This window comes from Schistocerca americana, chromosome 7 (genome assembly GCF_021461395.2).
Source record: "Schistocerca americana isolate TAMUIC-IGC-003095 chromosome 7, iqSchAmer2.1, whole genome shotgun sequence".
Classification (NCBI taxonomy): domain Eukaryota; kingdom Metazoa; phylum Arthropoda; class Insecta; order Orthoptera; family Acrididae; genus Schistocerca; species Schistocerca americana.
Window position 1 is genome coordinate 348,783,795 of NC_060125.1, and position 19,005 is coordinate 348,802,799.

Consider the following 19,005-nt stretch of genomic DNA (forward strand, 5'->3'; position numbering starts at 1 on the left):
ATAGTGTACTGCACTTCAGTAACGTGTCTGCAAGATGGGTGCCACGTCAGTTGACTGCTGAATTGAGAGACTGTTGTGTCAATGCCTGTGAAGAACTTTTGCATCATTTCCACATGTGGGAAAAATTGTTACAGACAATGAGACTTGGATCCATTATCATCAACCAGAAATGAAAAGCTAAAGCAAGGAATGATGCCTCAGCTCACTGCCAAAACGAAAACAATTCCACACTCAGGCGACTGCTGGAAAAGTCATGCTTGTTCTCTTCTGGGATGCAAATGGAGTAATTTTGGAGCATTACATGGATAGGGGAGCGATAGTAGCGAATACTTATTAGTAAGACCTGCTGAAAAATCAACTTTGCCCTGCCATCAGGAGTAAACAATGAGGTCTTGGACTTCAGGAGTACTGCTGCTGCATGACAACATCTGACCACATACAGCCCATAAGACAGTTGAGTCTATTCAAGAAATTAAATTGGAATGTGTGGTACATTCTTGTTATTCACCAGACTGTGCCCCTAGTGAGTTTCAGCTGTTCAGTGCTCTCAAATAAGCAGTGAGAGACAGGCATTTCAGAAGTGACAATGAGGTGAAAACCATTGTGCACGACTGGCTGCACATATGACCAAAGGAATTCTTTCATCATGGTATCTATGCCATTCTGGAGTGGTGGAATATGTGCATTCAATGTCAGGGATATTATGTAGAAAACTACATGCAATTTTTTTTGTTCATTGCTACAAATAAAAATATGATAGGCTTTCATTTGAATCACCCTCATATCTTCAAGTGTTCACAGGTCAGTTTTTTCATCACTTCCATGACACGCGTCCGTGACTCAGATGGATGGGGCATTTGTTCTGCCCTTCTTTGTATACATTCATTATCATCTGTTTGTCTTATTTGGTATGGATTACACGAACTTGAACAGTACCTGTATTGCACAAGTGATTTTTAAGCAATCTGCATTGCAGACTGATAGCATTTCTGTAGTATTCTACCTGTGAACAGAACAATCTGCCACCTGTGTTGCTACTACTGAGCCAAATAATGAAATTCTCATGTTCATTTAGATGATTATGCAAATAGAGGATATTTACTACAGATTTAATGAATGTGAGATGATGACGGCTGTTAAAAAATTACACTTTACATTTCTCTTTTATTTTTACCTCTTACTATTGTCAGGACATTTTCCAAGTGTATTTTTCCTTTAAACCACATGTAGGTTAATGTTCCTAAGAACTTCTTCAGTTAAGAAAATTTTTATTCATTATGATCAAATAAAATAAGGCTCATGGTTGTAATTATTAAAATATTTCTGTAACTTCTTGAGGCTGTTCTGTCTGTTACCATTTTGCTGTGTGATTATTTCCTTGCTAAGCTGATGCAGTCTGATAAGTCATGTTACAAACAAATCATTCACTAGCCTTAATTAAAAGTCCTGCATTATGCTGCATATTATTGTAATAGTTGTTTACTTTTTTCAGTATCTGGTTTGTATTTCATAATTTGAATGCTCCATGAAAATTCACAGAATATTTCTCTGTTACATTTTCTGGAACATTGTGCTAGGAAAGAGAGATCTCAGATACGTCAATAAAAATTATTTTTTTGCTAAACAGTCTTGATTGCGTAAACATTTTATTTAAAGTGGTGACCAGTTTCGATCCATTGTACGTAGATCATTCGTTGTACTGATTATCTGCAGACCTAGTACTCCATGATGGTGATAGAAGCTGGGCTGGCTGAGCAGGCTGCTCTAGAGATTACATATCTCTAGAGCAGCCTGCTCAGCCAGCCCAACTCCTGTCACCATCATGGAGTACTAGGTCTGAAGATGATCTAAGTGCAATGGGTCGAAACCGGTCACCAGTTTAAATAAAATAGTTATGTGATCAAGACTGTTTATTAGCAAAAAAAAAAAAAAATTCTCTGTTACAGTGATACTCCAAAAACTGGTCCCTGCCTGTTGTCAATGGTTTTTGGGAAATTGCTTATATCCAAGATGATGTGTTACAAGAACCTCACAGTTTGAAAGTTTCATACCCCTGCTAAATAACAGTTCCTTCGGACTCATTTTGTCTTCTAACTTGTACCAGCTTGCTACATCAAATTCAAGTGCTTCTTCAGAACAAATATCCTCAGTTTCACTGTCCTTTGTTAACAACCTTAAGAGTTCCGCAGCGGAACAAAACTCTGTGCATTCTAGCTACAAGTTATCACCATTGTCTCTGAAAGCACTCGGACACTCTTCACTCTGACCTTCATTGTTTCTTTAATATTGAATGCTGTTGATGAATACTTGTCCATAATGTACCAAAATTGTAATGCATTGGGATGATCATCATTTAAAATCATCATTTAAACCCATAATTCCGATACATGAGAATTAGTTCTCAAGGACATCCTGGTTAAGTTTTTCAGTTAACAGATAATTTGCTTCATAACTCTTCTGCAGATATTGAAACATATTTTTTAACATCTGCACTGTTTTGTACACTTGAATCTGAAGTTACAGATAAAACTTTCTACACAGCTGCTTCAACACAAATTATTACTGAAAATAGTTTTTTCGGTGTCACTGCCTGCTCACAGTTGTAGAAAACCATTAGCTTCCTGTGACCACTGATGCAACTTCCCCCAGAGCATACAAATTGTGAAATAAAAGCCAAACATTGAAAAAATAAATGGCCTTTAGCTACAGAGGAGGTTATTGATGGATTTATTTCTACCACAACTTATCAGACTGCATCAGCTTGACAAGGAAATAATCACACAGCAGGACAGCAAAAGAAGGAACAGATTCAAGAAGCTCAGGAAATTTTATATAAATTACAATCTTGTGCATTATTTTATTTGAGCATAATCACTTTCTTTAAATAAGAAGCACAATATTGTGTCTGCTCTACAGTATTAATTTATTTATTTTGTTGACAGGTTTTTGGCTTACAGAGCCATTGACTGAATATGGTTTTGTAAGCTGTAAACTGTTTCATGAAGTAAATTAATACTTAGAACATGCACGATGTCACACTTTTAATTTATAATTATGGGTAACATATTTTTAGCAGCTTAAGTTATCCTCCTGATTACTCCAGTGCACTGGCTGTGCTCCTAAGTTGGTAAAATCTATTTCTAATGTAATTTTACAAATTGCAGCAGCATTTGATTTTTTATGTAAATTAGATATTGTATTACCAGTGCTGTCTACAGTTAGATAATGGACTGGTGTCATAAAGTTCCTACCAGTCTTCTCAAAAATCTTTTTGGTCAAACTAACAGGAAATTTGTGGCACAGACATCCATAGGAATGGCAAATATAATATCTATTGATGAGGTGTCAATAACGGAACATTCAAAAGATCTTGATTTAGTAGAAGCTGTACAGAAATAGGGTAACAGGAGACTGAAACCACTTACTGCAAATTATGCAATTGTTTTCATGATTAATAATATCTACAGTAATTGGAAACTGCATGTTTCATACTTTTTGTCTAACTGAGGAGTAAAACATGAGAATTTGTTGGAAGTCATACAGGAACTAATTGTTTTATTGCAGCGTGCAAAAGTGGCATCAGAATTAGTTGTTTGTGATTGTGAAAAAAAGAAAGTAAATGCTGATGGACCCAGGGACACCACTATGTGGACAACCAAAGATCCACAAAGTACAAACCCCCCTATGCCTGACGATTAACTGTATGGATAGCCCAACCCATCTAGTTAATAGACAGCTGAATACCCTGCTTAATGGAGGATGTGTAAGGGCTTCCCAGTGAAACTTGAGCAAGGTACTTGAAACAACTTTGGCAACATGTGGGTGGGCCCACGTTAGGAGTTCGCTGCCAGGTTTTGCTGGGAAGCCTTTACACATACTCCATCGATCATAATCTCTCCCCACCTGATTTCCTTGTTTTTGGAACCCTGAAGCAAGGCATTTGTGGCCATTAATCTGCTTTGGATGAACAAGTGCACACTTTGTGACAATCAAGCTTCCCTAACAGCAACAGTTAGTGTATGTGAGCAATGAAAGGTCAGAACTACTGAAAATTAAGAGAGGAATTCCACAGGGCTCCATTCATGGATCCTTCCTCTTCATTGTCTGTGTTAATGGCTTCTCAAACTATATAGCCTGCAAAAAGTCTTACATGCTGCTGATATGACCATGATCTCCACAGGTTAGAGTATGCAAGAGGTGGTAAACAAAAATAATTAACTTTTTGAAAAATGTGGGGTGTAGTGTATTGATAACCAGTTAAGTATAAACAATACAAAAACAGAGGAAATTTATTTCAATCTGAAGATACAGAAAGAATAGAATCACAGTGTCGAACTATTGGGACTACAAATAGACCAGACTCTCATGGGATGTAAGCTATATGACAGGCGAACTTGCACACATGATATTCGTGCTGTATAAACTAAGATATTCTATCGGTAGAAGTTTACTGATGCTGTGCTCCTATGCATTCTCTCTGTCACAACTACAATATGTGATTCTGTTATGCGGTAATTCAACAAGCACAAACTGTGTGTTCAAATGGCAACAAAAAAAGCAATTAGATGTTTACAGGGATTGGGTCCAAGAGAAACTTGTAAGGAGCACTTCAGCCTATTAAACATAATGACCCTCCCAAGTCTCTATATGTATACTGCTTAATATACATAAAAGAAAATATACAAGAATTACTTTTGAAATAATAAACACTAGTTACTTTTTCCATCTGCATTGTTTTCATTTGACTGTCCCTTTTACTTGTGTGGTTGTTAATTTCTCTGGAAGAATGGCCAATCTGATTATTATGTGATCTGGGGTAACGACAAATGCTTCAGCAGTTCCATCAAAGTCTGCCAGCCAGTGTCCTTATTGTCTCAAAGTAACTGTAACTAAACCATATGAAAAGTTATTCTGAAAATTTCATGTAATATAATGTGCATATTATGAAGTAATTATTGTAATTATAGTGATAGAAAAACATTATTTGTTTTATTATGGTGTGTTGTAAAGGGCAACTGAAACTGAATAAGCGTAGTACAGAAAAGAACATTCTGTGAAAATAAGGTAGTTGTAATGTATTCAGTTTACATGCCTGCAATTGGCAGAACTAATTCCAGTATTTATCATCAGTTTACGAACACTTCACTTATGTACAATTACTAGGTAATTAATAAATGTAATTGTTTGACTCTTAATGTGGGCCTTAACAAAAATCCATCACTATAAGGTGAAACATTGAGGCAGACGTTAAGTGGCGTCACCGTAGTGCTAGGTACAAATGGTGCAAAGAAATAGTTCACCGTGATGTGTTATTGAGAAGGGGCTGGGAATGGTGAAGACTGCTTTAATCCCAGCTTCTAACGAGCACTGCCCCCACCTTCCTCTTTCTTGTGAAATTTAACCTTGTCCTTCCCACAATGGCATTCCACCATCCACCGAACCTACACAGTATACTCGCTCATCCTTACACAACCCCTGCTCCCAATCCCTTACCTCATGGCTCATACCCTGTTAACAGACCTAGATGCAAGACCTGCCCAATACAGCCTCCCACCACCCCCTATTCCAGTCCGTTCACTAACATCACCTATCCCGTCAAAGGCAGGGCTGTCTGTGAAACCAATCATGTGACCTACTAAGCTGCAACCACTGTGCTGCATTTTATGTAGGCATGTCTGCCCACATGAATGGCCACTGACAAACTGTGCCAAGAAATAACTTGACCACCCTATTGCTGAACACACTGCCAAACATGATATGCTTCATTCCAGTGCCTGCTTCACAGCCTGTACCATATGGATCCTTCTCACCAACACCAGCTTTTCTGAATTGTGCAGGTGGGAACTTTCCCTGCAGTACATCCTAGGTTCCCATAACCCTCTTGGCCTCAACCTTCATTAGTCACTGTCCTCACCCATCCAGCCATCATTTCACAGTCGTCATTCCACCACCACACCCAGTCTCTTTATTTCTCTCTTTTTCCTCTCCCCCCCCCCCCCCTTCCCCTCCCCACCTCTTCCCTGCCCTCCATCTAACCAGCAGCACTTCACTGTCCGCCACCCTCACCGTACTATCCCTCCTCCTTCCCACCCCAGCCTCCTCGTTACCCCCACCCACTTGCCACTCCCATCATGCACTGGTGCTGCTGCTCGCAGTGTGGTTTCAGTTGCCTGTGACATACTATTGTCACATTCCATCCTGGATTTTCCATTGTTTGATTTTGACCAAATTGGTGTATGTTTATGGAGCTACATTGGATGTACTAAGAAAGTACTTCCTGCTGCTTGTTGTAACTTCATTCTTTTGTCTTTGTTCATGTGTTTCTTAGTCTCTAATACGAATGATATCATTGTCATTTCACTGATTGTGCATTATTAATCTCATATCTTTATCAACTTGCTTTCTACATCCTTCGATTTTACATTCCACTGTTCATCTTATATCCTATGGCTCTTTTTTTTCCCTTCAACAGCTGTAGTGATGGTTATACAACCTAACTTTTGCTGACTCCTTACATGTTTTTCTTTGCGTGGACAATGACCGCATAGAATAAAGCTGAAAAACCTGAAAGATAAAGAGATGTTATCGACGGTTGCAACACCAGGGGTTGGGTGAGGAGAGTATTACTTTATGCCAGTCTATTGAAAATATAGCAATCCTGTTGGGTACTGCATAATTTAAAATTTTGAAAAGAAATTATTGTTTTCAATGTCTTCCACTAAATTTCATAAATGTTTTAAATTTTTCAGTTAAACTTAACCCAAAAATTTTAGTGTAGATAGTAGATGTGACTTACCACAATGCATATCATACTTGGTATTTTCAGGTTTAGGATCCTACTTACACATCAGTACCTCTTTAAATAGTATGTTGTTAATGTAAGTTAACAACAATTAGTGATATATTATTGTTATGATATGTTTTAATTTTCTAGGGTGGTCATAAAGTACTCCTCCCCTTGTGGTAGTAATACACATTATGGACAATGCATTGGTATGGCTGGGATTATAAGCAAGTTGTATTTGCTCTGAAGAGAAATCATAAAAAAGGAGTAAATCACAGTGAACAAAGTTGAGGGACCCATGTGCATATTGTTTGTGTTGCATAAACCTTCTGCATTCCTTTATCGCTTTCTTTGACACTTTCCTCTTTTAGGGTATAGAACTCATTTACTTGGCTTCACTTCTTTATAGCCATCTTTCACCCTTCATTCAGTCATGTGTACCTTACCCTCCTGCGCTACTTAGTTGTAAGTATGTTTTACTTCACATTGTTGTCATTACCTTACTTTTCTACCTCCTTTTAGTTACTACAGAAGTAGAATAGTGAAAATGTATGCGCGTTTTTTCTCTTTGCTGTATGCATATTAGTGAATTGTTGTAGTGAAGGGAGGTCAACATGTTTACATTTGTTATCCACTTTTGTTCTGTTTCTCTTTTACTCAGTGATTCTGATTAGTGATATTTCTGTCTGAAATTGTGTCTCATCTTATAGTAACAATCAAATTAAATTTAAAGCCCTGAGCTGATATTCATATTTCTAGTAGCATTTATGTCAATGTTTTCTTGTCACAGGGCTACATCTCACCTGTAGATTTGAAAATCATGTTACCAGACAGAGAAATTGTCATAGTAAGTGTCAAGAAAAATGCCAACACTGAAGAAGTTTATGCTGCAGTTGTTGACAAAATACGCATGAACAAAAACACAGCAAGATACTTCTACCTCTTTGAAATTGTTGAGTACAATTTCGGTAAGTTCAGCTTAAATACAAGAAGGCTATATTGAACAGACCTCACAGAGATTGAGAAGGAATACTTTGTTCCTTTTTAGTTATAGTTACCTGGATACATGCACATTCTATAAATGTACATTTTCACATTTCCATTTCCAACTGGTATTAGTCATACGGAGCAATGACTGAAAAATCTACAAACAATGAAGCTTCCCATCTTCTGGGAGTACACTCACTTAACAGAAGTCTTCAGCTGTGGTAGCAGCTTTAGAATTGATTGACTTAAGCTCTAAAATCATACAGTTCGCTTGAAAGGACTATTACCCAAGCATGTTGGGAAGTTGTTCATTACGTGGTTGTGCTTTGTTTAATATAAAATAGACATATATTACATATTTTTAAGACCTTAGTGATGTAAAAGACACTCAGGAACATACATAAATGGATGATTTCTCAAATTTTAAATGATATGTATATAAGTGATGACATTTTTTCCTCCTTACCTAAAAATGAGTGAAAGATATGATTGGTGTCTTTATTAACTTCGTAAGAGAGCTATCACATGTTGCTGACTTTTTAACTGTAGACATTGTTAGCTTTCTGTACATTCCTTTTAAAAAGATTAAATTCTTCCTTAGAGCGGAAACTTCTGCCTACGGAGTATCCTCACAACCTTTACATACAGAACTACAGCACAGCAACATCTACGTGTCTCTGTTTACGACGGTGGCTGTTCTGTCTTCAGAAGGAATTAAAACTTGCTTGTGATGATCAAGCGACAACTTTTTTCTTCTGGCAAGCTGTTGATGATGTTAATCGTGGTCATATTCGAGCTGATGATCGTTTGTATCAACTAAAAGCACTACAGGATGCATCGCGCAAGCATGAGGTTTGTGAATTTCATTAAGTCACAGGTCAATATATTAAATTGTAAAGTTAAGTTACTGCTTGTTTTAGATGTGCAATCATGTGTGAGAGATCATTTATTACTGTGCATGTTGGATGATGAATTAGGAGATAGTTTTCTTGCCACACAAGTGCCTGCATTCAGGACTCCACAAATAGTAAGCTAAATTCTGTAATCAAAGCAATAAAGAAAAACCTAGTGCATTTTTAGAAAGTTGTATTAAAATCTACCTTGGGAAATAGCATGGTAAAGATGCTGACATCAGTCAGTGTGGGCCAGCTTTTTTCCAAAACATGTCTCAAGCTTTTATTGAGAGTGTTCATAATCAGTGGGCAATGTAACTAATGATAATTTTATTTGTATAGTTTGTTTGCCCAAATAAAGTATTTAATGACTGAAAAGGCAGGAAGCAAGTACAACAGCAGATTGCTCAGTCCCTCATTGTGAGCTTTTGGCAGTGCTTTTATTTCTGGTTGTTTGGGTTATTATACTTGGATAGCATCTGTGGTTTTCACTTATGTCCACATTGGATACATGTTACTGTCAAATGTTGCATTATGAAGTTTAACCTTTTCTTGTCAGTGTTAGACTGTGACATTTTTATTTCCTCCCACAGCATGTTTTAAGAGCTTACACCTAATTCTTTAGGTGGATTTGTGGATTACCTTCCAGTTTTGGTGTAATTATGACTTGTTAATGTAATACAGCCCTGGAATTACAAATTTTTATCAATAATAAAACTATTACAGGATGCTACAGCAGAAAAACCCGAGGGTTGTGATTAATATGCATTTGCATCTTTAGATGGCCCACAGACATAAATTGGTTCAGAGATTGTATGGGTGTAGAGATACAGTGCTTTGCAAGTCAGAGAGCATTGAGAACCAGATTAGATTTCACAATTTAAAAAAATATAAATAAAATAAAAATATTCTGCATTTCTCTTGCTTGATGCTTTTCGGTTAAACTATCTAACTGATTATCCCTTCACTATCGTTCCCAGTTCCCTGTTTAACTGCTGCCATGAAATTGTGACTTATTTTTAAGATGGACATTTTTCTCTGTAACTGTGCCCTTTTGAAGTTTCATATTTTTTCATCTTTTTTATTAGTGTAGTTATCGAGAATTTTATTGAAATGATAATAAGATATGGCTTTCCAGGCTTTCCCAATGGATCTCTCACAAATACACTTTTTGGGTTTGCCGCCAGATCATATTGTGTAAATCCCACAATATTTCATGGATGCAACTGCTCAACATTTTCAGCTGGTGGATGTTGCTTCTGTCACTGCTACAAGACACATCTTGCAGCAGTGACAGAGCAACTACCACCACCAGTAGATGTCGAGCAGTTATGTCGAGCAGCTGCATCCATGAAATATTGTGGGATTTACACAATACGATCCAGCGACAAACCTGAGAAGTGTATATGCGATAATGAGATATTTCATAAAATTTCATTGGGTCCTGGAGAGTCCACTGTTGGTACTTCAGTTTAACTGAAACTGGTACTGTCAACAATGGACAGATGATTATGTTCATAATTTAAATTATAGTACAAGATGCATAGACAACTGAGCATATTACTCACCAATTAAATGATAACATAATCATAAGAACAACCATACAGTCCAGAATCAGGTCTTGTACATCAGATGCGGAAGGTTTTGTTGCAAAACAGCATATATACTAAATACTCATTACATAGTTCAACAGTTATTGTGGACAAAGGTCACTCAGACTGAAGACGTTTGGTAATGTGTTGATATGTAAGGCCAGTGGGCATGTAAAAGTGTCATAAAGCTTAAGACAGTTGGCCTTTATTGTCAGCAGGGAAATTCAGACTGTTGGGTGGTAGGTACAAGTGGAAAATGTGTTGTGGGGTGAATTGGAATGTGAAGGGATGTCTGCAATTACCCTGCCTGATGAAAGATAGATAACTTAGTGGAAGCTCTTGTCTATGTATTTGTTTATTTCAAACATGTTTTTGGAGATTAATAAATTAATCATGCCCATATACCACCCCATAGTTCCCAGCTTGTATCATTGGTAAGTGAACACTAAAAAAACATGAGTATACATGGTTGGCCACTAAGGTAAATCATTTGGTGTAACTCTAATCAAATAACTCTGACTGACGGATTACAGTAGTGCGAGGCAGTGTTGATAGTGTGCAGCCAGCTATGCTGGACAAGGTTCTGCATGTATTTACAAAACAGGCAATATGGCAGCACATGGCAGTGTTTACTTGTCCCTATTATTCTACTCAATGAAAAATCAATCCCAGTGCAATTTTAATCGAACTACATGTAGCTGAGAGAGATGTGCCTACTTTGACTAATCAGTGTCTGTTGATCATTCCATGGGAAAAGCCAACTACAATTGAAACATCAGTAATTTTATTTCTCACAAACAAATGTTTGAAATGATGGTGATTTTGGAAAAAAAAACTTTATTCAAACATAAAGTTTTGGTGAAGCTGCCTGTACCTTATTCCACAAGTAAAGTCTTTGTGTCTTGTCTATTAACTTAACATTTGAATATTCCTGGTGATATTTCTCTAGCTTAAGTAAAACTTCTGCCAATGTAAGTTATTTGTTTTCTAGTTTTTACCTTAATTTATTGCTTTAGTGTGTTACCAGTAGGTTAATTTGTTTTTAAGTTATTGCTGCAAAGTGAGGCAAAATTTGGATGTCTCAATTAGTCCCCTACTTGAGAAATGCAAGTAGTGCAAGGTGATTAGTGAGACTGAATAAAGGCAAGCCATTGTGGACAGAGATCTTGCACACCACTCGTGCAAACTAGATTTTAAGTCTCCACAACAATTTAGGTGAGACACTGACTGAATGTCTCTTTCAGCCTGTGAGGCACCATTTCACTTACATCCTCACTATTTTTATTGTGCCAGAATCACTACAGGAAGTTAATGCATATCCAATTGAATGAAAATGATTGGAAGAGAATAGCAACAGTAGAAACATAACATTGATAGCAGTCTAATTCATATCAATTGCAGATACTGGCAACACTGGAAGTATTGACTGTAGTTTATTAATTTGTCTGTAATTGCAAATTGGTACCTCGTAATGTGGCACGCTGATTAAGACACTAGTTTTGCATTTGGGAGAACAGAGCTTAAGCTGTCTACATGACCATTCAGATTTATGTTTCCCTATATCGCCTACAGAAAAGACAGGGATGGTTTATTTGAAAAGGACATGACTGATTTCCTTTTCCATCATTCTTCAGTCCAAAGTTGCGTACTGTTTCTAATGACCTGACCTTTCTTCAAAGTGAAGTGTGGTTGGCTGGTTGATTCGGGGAGAGGGGACCAAACTGTGAGGTCATTAATGCCATCAAATTAGGGAATGATGGGGAAGGAAGTCGGATGTGTCCTTTTAAATGAACCTTCGTGACATTTGCCTGAAGCGATTTACTGCTATCATGGAAAACCTTAGTCGGGATGGCCGGATGCATGCTTGAACCATCATTCTCCCGATTGCGAGTCCAGTGTGCTGACTACTGCGCCACCTTGCTCAGTCAAAGTGAGGCACTCAATTATTAAAGATGCTGGACCTTATGCAAGAGGAGTGGGGTTCAGACAACCATCCAGTCACCCAGAATAGATTTTTCGAATTTGTTCCACTGAGTCAAAGCTGAATTCTTTCCCATACTTGTTCAACTGATGTGGTGCTCCATTTATTAATATGCTGCTGTTGGTGGAACATTGACACCTAACCTAACCCCCTTCCCTAGTTCTAGCATGTGTGATTACTTTGTTGTCATGCCTAAACTTGAAAACTAGAAATAAAGGAAGGTAACTGCAAGTTTGTTCATTTTCTGCTCCCCATGTAGTATTTTTCAAATAATAATTTGAAAATATGAATATTTTTTTCTTTAATGTATTTTGATGAAAATTAGTCCTAAATACTGAACCGCAGTGAAAACTACTACTTTTTTCCTGAAAAATTGAAAATACTTTTATAAAAATCACTGTGAATTATTTGAGTGATTATGTATAATTCAGCAAAAAACGATGCAAAATTCTAGTTTACTTATCAGATGATTTTCCCATCAGGAATGCCATTTGTTCGTAATATTTGTATTAATTTAACAGTCATTCTGCAATAATTAGTAAACTGTTTTATGTTTGTGCATTGCATTTCTATAAGATGATTTGTTTACAAAAATGACCTATTTCATAAACCTCCACAAAAATGTAGTGATCCGTGTTCTTTCTTGCAGTACCTAAAGCTGGCAAGGGAATTAACAGGCTATGGAGAGATAGTATTCCCTCATTGCTCCTGTGACTCTCGAAAAGATGGCCATGTTATTGTTTCTGTCGGAGCCAACACTTTTAAGCTACAGGCCTGTCGAGAAGATGGTGCTTTAGAGGTGGGTAGTCAGTTTTGTTTATAGACCACTAAAAATTTATTATTGAATTATTTTAAAAATGAATTTGGAACATTTGTTGGGAATAGCAACTAGCACAAGTTGGTTCTCCTGAAATATGCAGTGTTCAGAAAGTAATAAAAACTGTCCTTAAATTTTTGGAATAGAATAATCCACTGATTCTGAGTGATTAATACTTATGTTGCTGTGAACAGTGCAACATACATGAGAGTATTGTGTGAACAATGGTGTTTAAAATTTTTTAAAACATTTTTGTTTTCTTGCCAAATTTTTAATGTATATTACAAATTAAATGTTTTGATGATGTTTTAATGGTTTATTTTCAGTCTCAAATTGTGGAATTTTCATGGCCTACTATTAAAGAATGGGAAGTTGATGATGAGGCTATGGCATTCTGTTTTCAATACCAGAGGCCTGAGAAGAACCCTAGATGGGTGAAAATATTTACACCATATGTAAGTGCTTATTGTGGAATACTGAAATGGGAAAATGCCTTAAAAGGAGAATGTGTGAGAATGATCATTTACCGTAATGTTTCTAACTTATTGCTGAACTATTGTTATTGGGGCAGATAATGATATGTCAAAAGAGACCGATTTTCAATAACCTAGTTCTAAAAGAACTTAAATTGTTTTTACTATTTGCCATATGAGAAGAATTTATAACAAGAAGGAATAACATAATTAAAATATGTGATTAATTTCAAGTAAAATGAAAATCTTGGTTTCCCATATAGTCTGTAGGACACTTTGTTGTCTGTTTGCCTGTCTGTGTGCCCAACTTAAGACCCATTTTTCTCAGGAATGGGTAGAGTATCAAGTTGAAATGTTTGTCAAGTACTAAGATCTGCTGCCCTCTGGCAGTCTAAATAATTTAAGCTTGTAAGCCATTGTACTCACAAGATAGGGTCATACATGTCACATATTTTGATACTCACAGACTCACCTATCGAAATCTATCGATAAACTGCCTATGTATGTGTCGGGCCTGGTGGTCTAGTGGTAAAATGTGTACCTCGAAACGGAGAAGGCACAGGATTGCATCTTGCCTGTATCACAGAATTTTCAGTCTTTGTTTTAACCTGGCCTTAACCTCTCAACAATTTGAAGAGTTTCCAGAGACGACAAGTGATTTGCATTCCACATTAAACTTTAGGCCCCCTTTCCCCACTTGTATAACTGGGGTACGTTAGGGAGACAAAAGTCACAGAATTGGCATCCAATAGAAAGAAAGACTTGTGCAAGGCCGTTGAGTCACACAAAATTATTATTATTATTATTATTATTATTGTATATCTATGTAATTAAGTTTTTACAGAACCCTGCAGAGTGCAAGTCCTACTCACACTTGTCCGGTTTTTATTTCTCCATTTCTGTCTTCCATTAAGTATTGTAGATCTATAATTTTAATTACATTTGGAATTTTCTCAGAGAAAACTCCCTGTTACATAGCTTTGGCTGTATAATTCTTAAGAGGACAGTCAATAATTGGATAGAAGGTATGGCATGTATAGTGTCATGCAGCTTAACATTAAGTTGTGCAGCATCTGTGTCAGTGAAGGGGTTATTAATCGTGCCCTTACTGTATCAGCTCAGGTTTTCTGTGAATTCCATTATTAGCACTCCTACCTCATAGATAGGGGTGTTTTGTCTTTCTCAGAGAATGTAAGTTGTTAAATTGTTACTTATACTGCCAAAGTTGATACTGATAATATACTCACACCATCAGATAATTGCTCAAAGCTGCAAACAAGCTGATTTGCACTATTTTCCTCAGCACTTTGCTAACAGTGATGTTCTTACACCTTTAAAATAATACATTTTAGGAACCGTGTAAACTCTCTTCTCAGCATTTAAATTTAGGGCATCAGTGCATAATCCTCTTTCTTCATTTATGTTATTGCAACAAAGAGTGTATCATTTTTGTATGCAGTGTATGCTTGCAGCAAGTTTCAGAAATATGTCTTACATATCAGTGCTTTCGTCATTCAAGATAAACTGCTGGTAAGAGAGATAACATGTAAAAAGTAAAAATAGAGAAAACACGAATAGGGTTGGTGAATTCTTACATAAGTATTGGGTCAGTACATGTAGTGTATGAACTATTGAACATTTCAAGAAAGTTTTTTTTTCATTTTTTAAATAATGGCTCCCTTACATTTTCTGTTCGCAGTACATTTTCTTGCTGGATTGTTTCGAGAGGATACACGAGGAGAGCAAGTGGCTGGACACTGGGGAGTGACGCTGGGCCTGGCGTTAGCTGCCGGCATGCCCACAGTGTCAGCGACGCTACCCCAGGACACCCGTGTCCTCCTGCGCCTCAGCCTCTGGCCCACTCACATTGTCCCACATGTGAGGCTTTGTGTCCTCTGTCTGATGCTGCATACCACACATATCATAAACAGTACCTATTAAGGACTGGGAAGTGACATGGTGATCTTGAATGTTTCTTTATGTAAATGCTACTCACAAGACTGAAATTCTGAATGTATGTGTATGTCTTGAGTGCAGTTGTATAATTGAGTGACTGACATGTTTGTGTGGTTAACTTACAATATGAATGGAAAAAAGAGATTGCATAGTATCACTCAATACTCTTGTGTGGCACTGCATATTTTTTACTTCTGTTATGCAGATTTGTACATTTAATGTTTGAGATGTGTGTAATTTTGATTTGTGTTACTTGTCCAATATTATGCAATGTTGTAGTAATCTGCTGACCACCTGTGTGTCTGTAGTATGAACATCGGCTGTGCAGAGATGGAGGGGGGAAGAGTGTGCATGAATGTGTTTGAGAGAGAGAGAGAGAGAGAGAGAGAGAGAGAGAGAGAGAGAGAGAATTGTCTTAATTGACAAGTGATATTTATTTGTGTGAGCAAAGCACTCTGTGTGCAAGTACACTGTTAATGTTACATTATCTTATTGGAAAAAACTGAGAGGAATGATCTTGTAATAATAAGAGCACGAATGTGCTGCACCTAACCAGTTTATAAATTGGAGAATTGTTCTTTATTCTTCTTGAATATTCCTCTTTCTTTCCCCTTAACTCCTGTAATGCCTGTGTTATTCTGTGAGGTGGTGATTCACTATTTTAGTTCTCATTATTAATACTATTTTGGTTTCATAGTTTGACCATTTTATACCTAAAAGTAATTCATGTTTCGTTTTAAATGGTGTAGTGCTTGGATACTGTATCTCCTGCGCCAATAATCTGGCTTTGCTATTTGGAGTAATCCCTTTAAACGACTTAAGATACTTACTTTTTTTTTCTTTTAACCCAGAAACTTTTATGGAGAGCTTGTAACATTGAATATATAAATAAATACAATGCTCCCAGCAGATAACTTGCGAAGATTTGCTTATCTTTTATCATGTAAATAACATCGAGAAATACTTTCGATAAATGCTTTAATCAGGCCAGTGCTTTTTTAGGCACATCTCACGAGTACTGATGACATTATGTGCAGGTATAAGTTTGTACATTTGTTAAATGAAAAACATATTATACTTAATAGAGCCAGTGATCTTGAAATTGTCTCTAACATTCAGATATCTAAATTTTTACGTCAAATGTATTGGTTGAAGAATTTATCTTGGAACACTAAAACGAAACAAATTTCTTGTGAAGGAGATTACAGTCGCCATTTACCATCTGTCTGTGTGACTATAATCAGCAGTAAATTGGGGATATGGAACAGAATAAGCACTGCAAATTTACAAACCTGTTACAGAATCTTTACTCTTTAAGTCATGGAGTAAAGGTATGTGAGAGTAGTTTTCTCGGTATACCCACAATTGGTGTTCATCTCGCTATTTCCCACTTTACTGATGAAAAATTAGAAAAAAATTGTGTAGTTTCATGTGTTCATTATGCAAATACTGATAATTATATAATCTGTAATGTGATTTAGTACACTATATTTTCTCAGTTTATGCTATTTTTTTGTGTTTTTCCTCATAGAGAATGAATAAGTTGGTCTCAAACAAAAAGAAGTGTCCAGATATAATATTTATGTATTTAATTTGATCTGCATTACATGCCATTTTTCTGCTTTGATATTTTGTGTTTTTCCTGTTCATAGCAATCCTTCTATTTTGTATGTGGCTGTGCTCCTGGAGAATAATAGCTAACTGCAGCTTTAGCTTTAAAACTTCCTTCCCTTTCTGTATTATTTTATATTACTACTCTAAAACATCTAAACAAGTTACAACAGTGTGTTTGTCAGTGGCAGCTTTTCCACACAAAATCTTTAATTGTGTGTAGTAAATAGCGTTAGGAGAATTTCATGTTTCAGTAGAAACTAGCATTAATTGAGTGCAGCTGTGCAGTTTAATAAGTTACAAACATAAGTAGAACATCTACAGCTGTCATTCATATTTTTCTAACAGCAGTATTGAAGCATACAGTTTTTGTTTTGTGCTCTCTGTGATTGTTTTACTTCACCCTCAGATTGAAAAATCATATTAATATTTATGTTTTTAGTTTCTGTATGTGACTGAAGTCTATGATTTTTGTGGATTCAGCTGTACGTACTTTATCATGGTCTTCATTTAGAGTGAATATTTTTGACTTAATATATGTAAATAGAAATGTATAGATTATGAGAATTCTGAAATTATCTCATCAAAACAGTTCATGTATTATGTGCAATGACTAGAAACATAGTTTTAGAAAATAATGAGCAAGATCTGTGAATACTGTATAGTATATTAATATATTTATTTTGAAGCTAACTGTGGTGAAATTGTTGAAAATAATAACGTTATAAACTCTTGAGAGAAGTATGAATATGGACATGTAAAAAATAATTCCTAATATAATCTCATTGAGCTGATGTGGTATAAATTAGTATCACAAAAGGTACTACTGTGTAGCACATTTTATAAACTGTCCAATAATATGATCATTATGCAGCATTTCCCAAAATAATGTGAATATACCCTGCCTTCTGACAGTTTTGTTGGTATGTGACTTCTACTGTACATAGTGCATCTGTAAGCTTATTTTCTTAAATCACTTCTGAAAAGTTTTCGTGAAGTCGTCTTACAATCATAAAGTTGATTGAGTCACTAGTATAAGCACACAAACACATTTAGTGTGATTGGTTATTGATTGTGTCAAATGTTTAACTGATATTGAAGTCATTTATAGAGTGTTCAGTAGAAGTCTGTAATGGTGCTGTTAATTGCCTTAGTCCTACAAAAAACAGACACATGCTTTTCAGACATTCCACTTTATAGACTGAGTTCCTGGTGTTTGAATGTTAATATTTGTAAGTTTCATTTAGTTAGAAATTAAAGAATTATCTAGAACTTGATGTTTTGTTGGGTACAAAAAGTGTATGTGTGTTTATTAATGACAGTTACACTGTTGATGTATGAAAATGTTTCCATATTATATTATTATAAGTAATTACTTATCCAGAGATTATACTTTCAGACTTGATGATTCCTGCCACAGCTCACTTTCACAAATGTGATTTTTCTTGCTAAGAAATTCAATACAAGAAAATAAAAAAGAAACTATAGTGTAACTGTTGTACATAGAATTGGTGTTCTGATGATGCAAGTGAAAACTTATGTGGACACTAAAATGCCTGCAAATTAAATTTGCTATGTAACCTAATATTTTTACATGAGAAGGCATTGAAATTATAGACATCGGCATGCATTTTCTTTGTGTTAGACACATGTGTAAACTACATTCCTGATATTTCTCACATCCATGACGGGATTATGGATGAATTTCCCTGCCCAACAATTGTAGAAATCAAATTTGACCAGCAATTTCCTCTTTCCATTTCCAGATGTTGAAACTGAAGATTTTAAAAGTTGAAAATGTGTCTGTTTTCCAATCACTACAATCTTACGAAAGAATCTAAGGCAAATGGAAGCAAAATTCCCAACAGTGATAAAAGAAGTCAGCATACACCATTGATTGCAACTTGACAA

The 19,005-nt window shown here is 36.1% G+C and overlaps 1 protein-coding gene across 1 annotated transcript in view; it reads left to right on the forward strand.

Moving 5' to 3' along the window:
- Positions 1–18,640, forward strand: part of LOC124622657 (sorting nexin-27) — a 295,473-nt gene extending 276,833 nt beyond the window's left edge. Inside the window, exons 6-10 of the mRNA XM_047148449.1 lie at positions 7,575–7,752; positions 8,373–8,623; positions 12,887–13,036; positions 13,381–13,509; positions 15,227–18,640. Of these exons, the coding sequence (XP_047004405.1) occupies positions 7,575–7,752; positions 8,373–8,623; positions 12,887–13,036; positions 13,381–13,509; positions 15,227–15,295 (777 nt within the window). The 3' untranslated portion in view covers positions 15,296–18,640. The remainder of the gene's footprint in view (positions 1–7,574; positions 7,753–8,372; positions 8,624–12,886; positions 13,037–13,380; positions 13,510–15,226) is intronic.
- Positions 18,641–19,005: the final 365 nt, after the last annotated feature.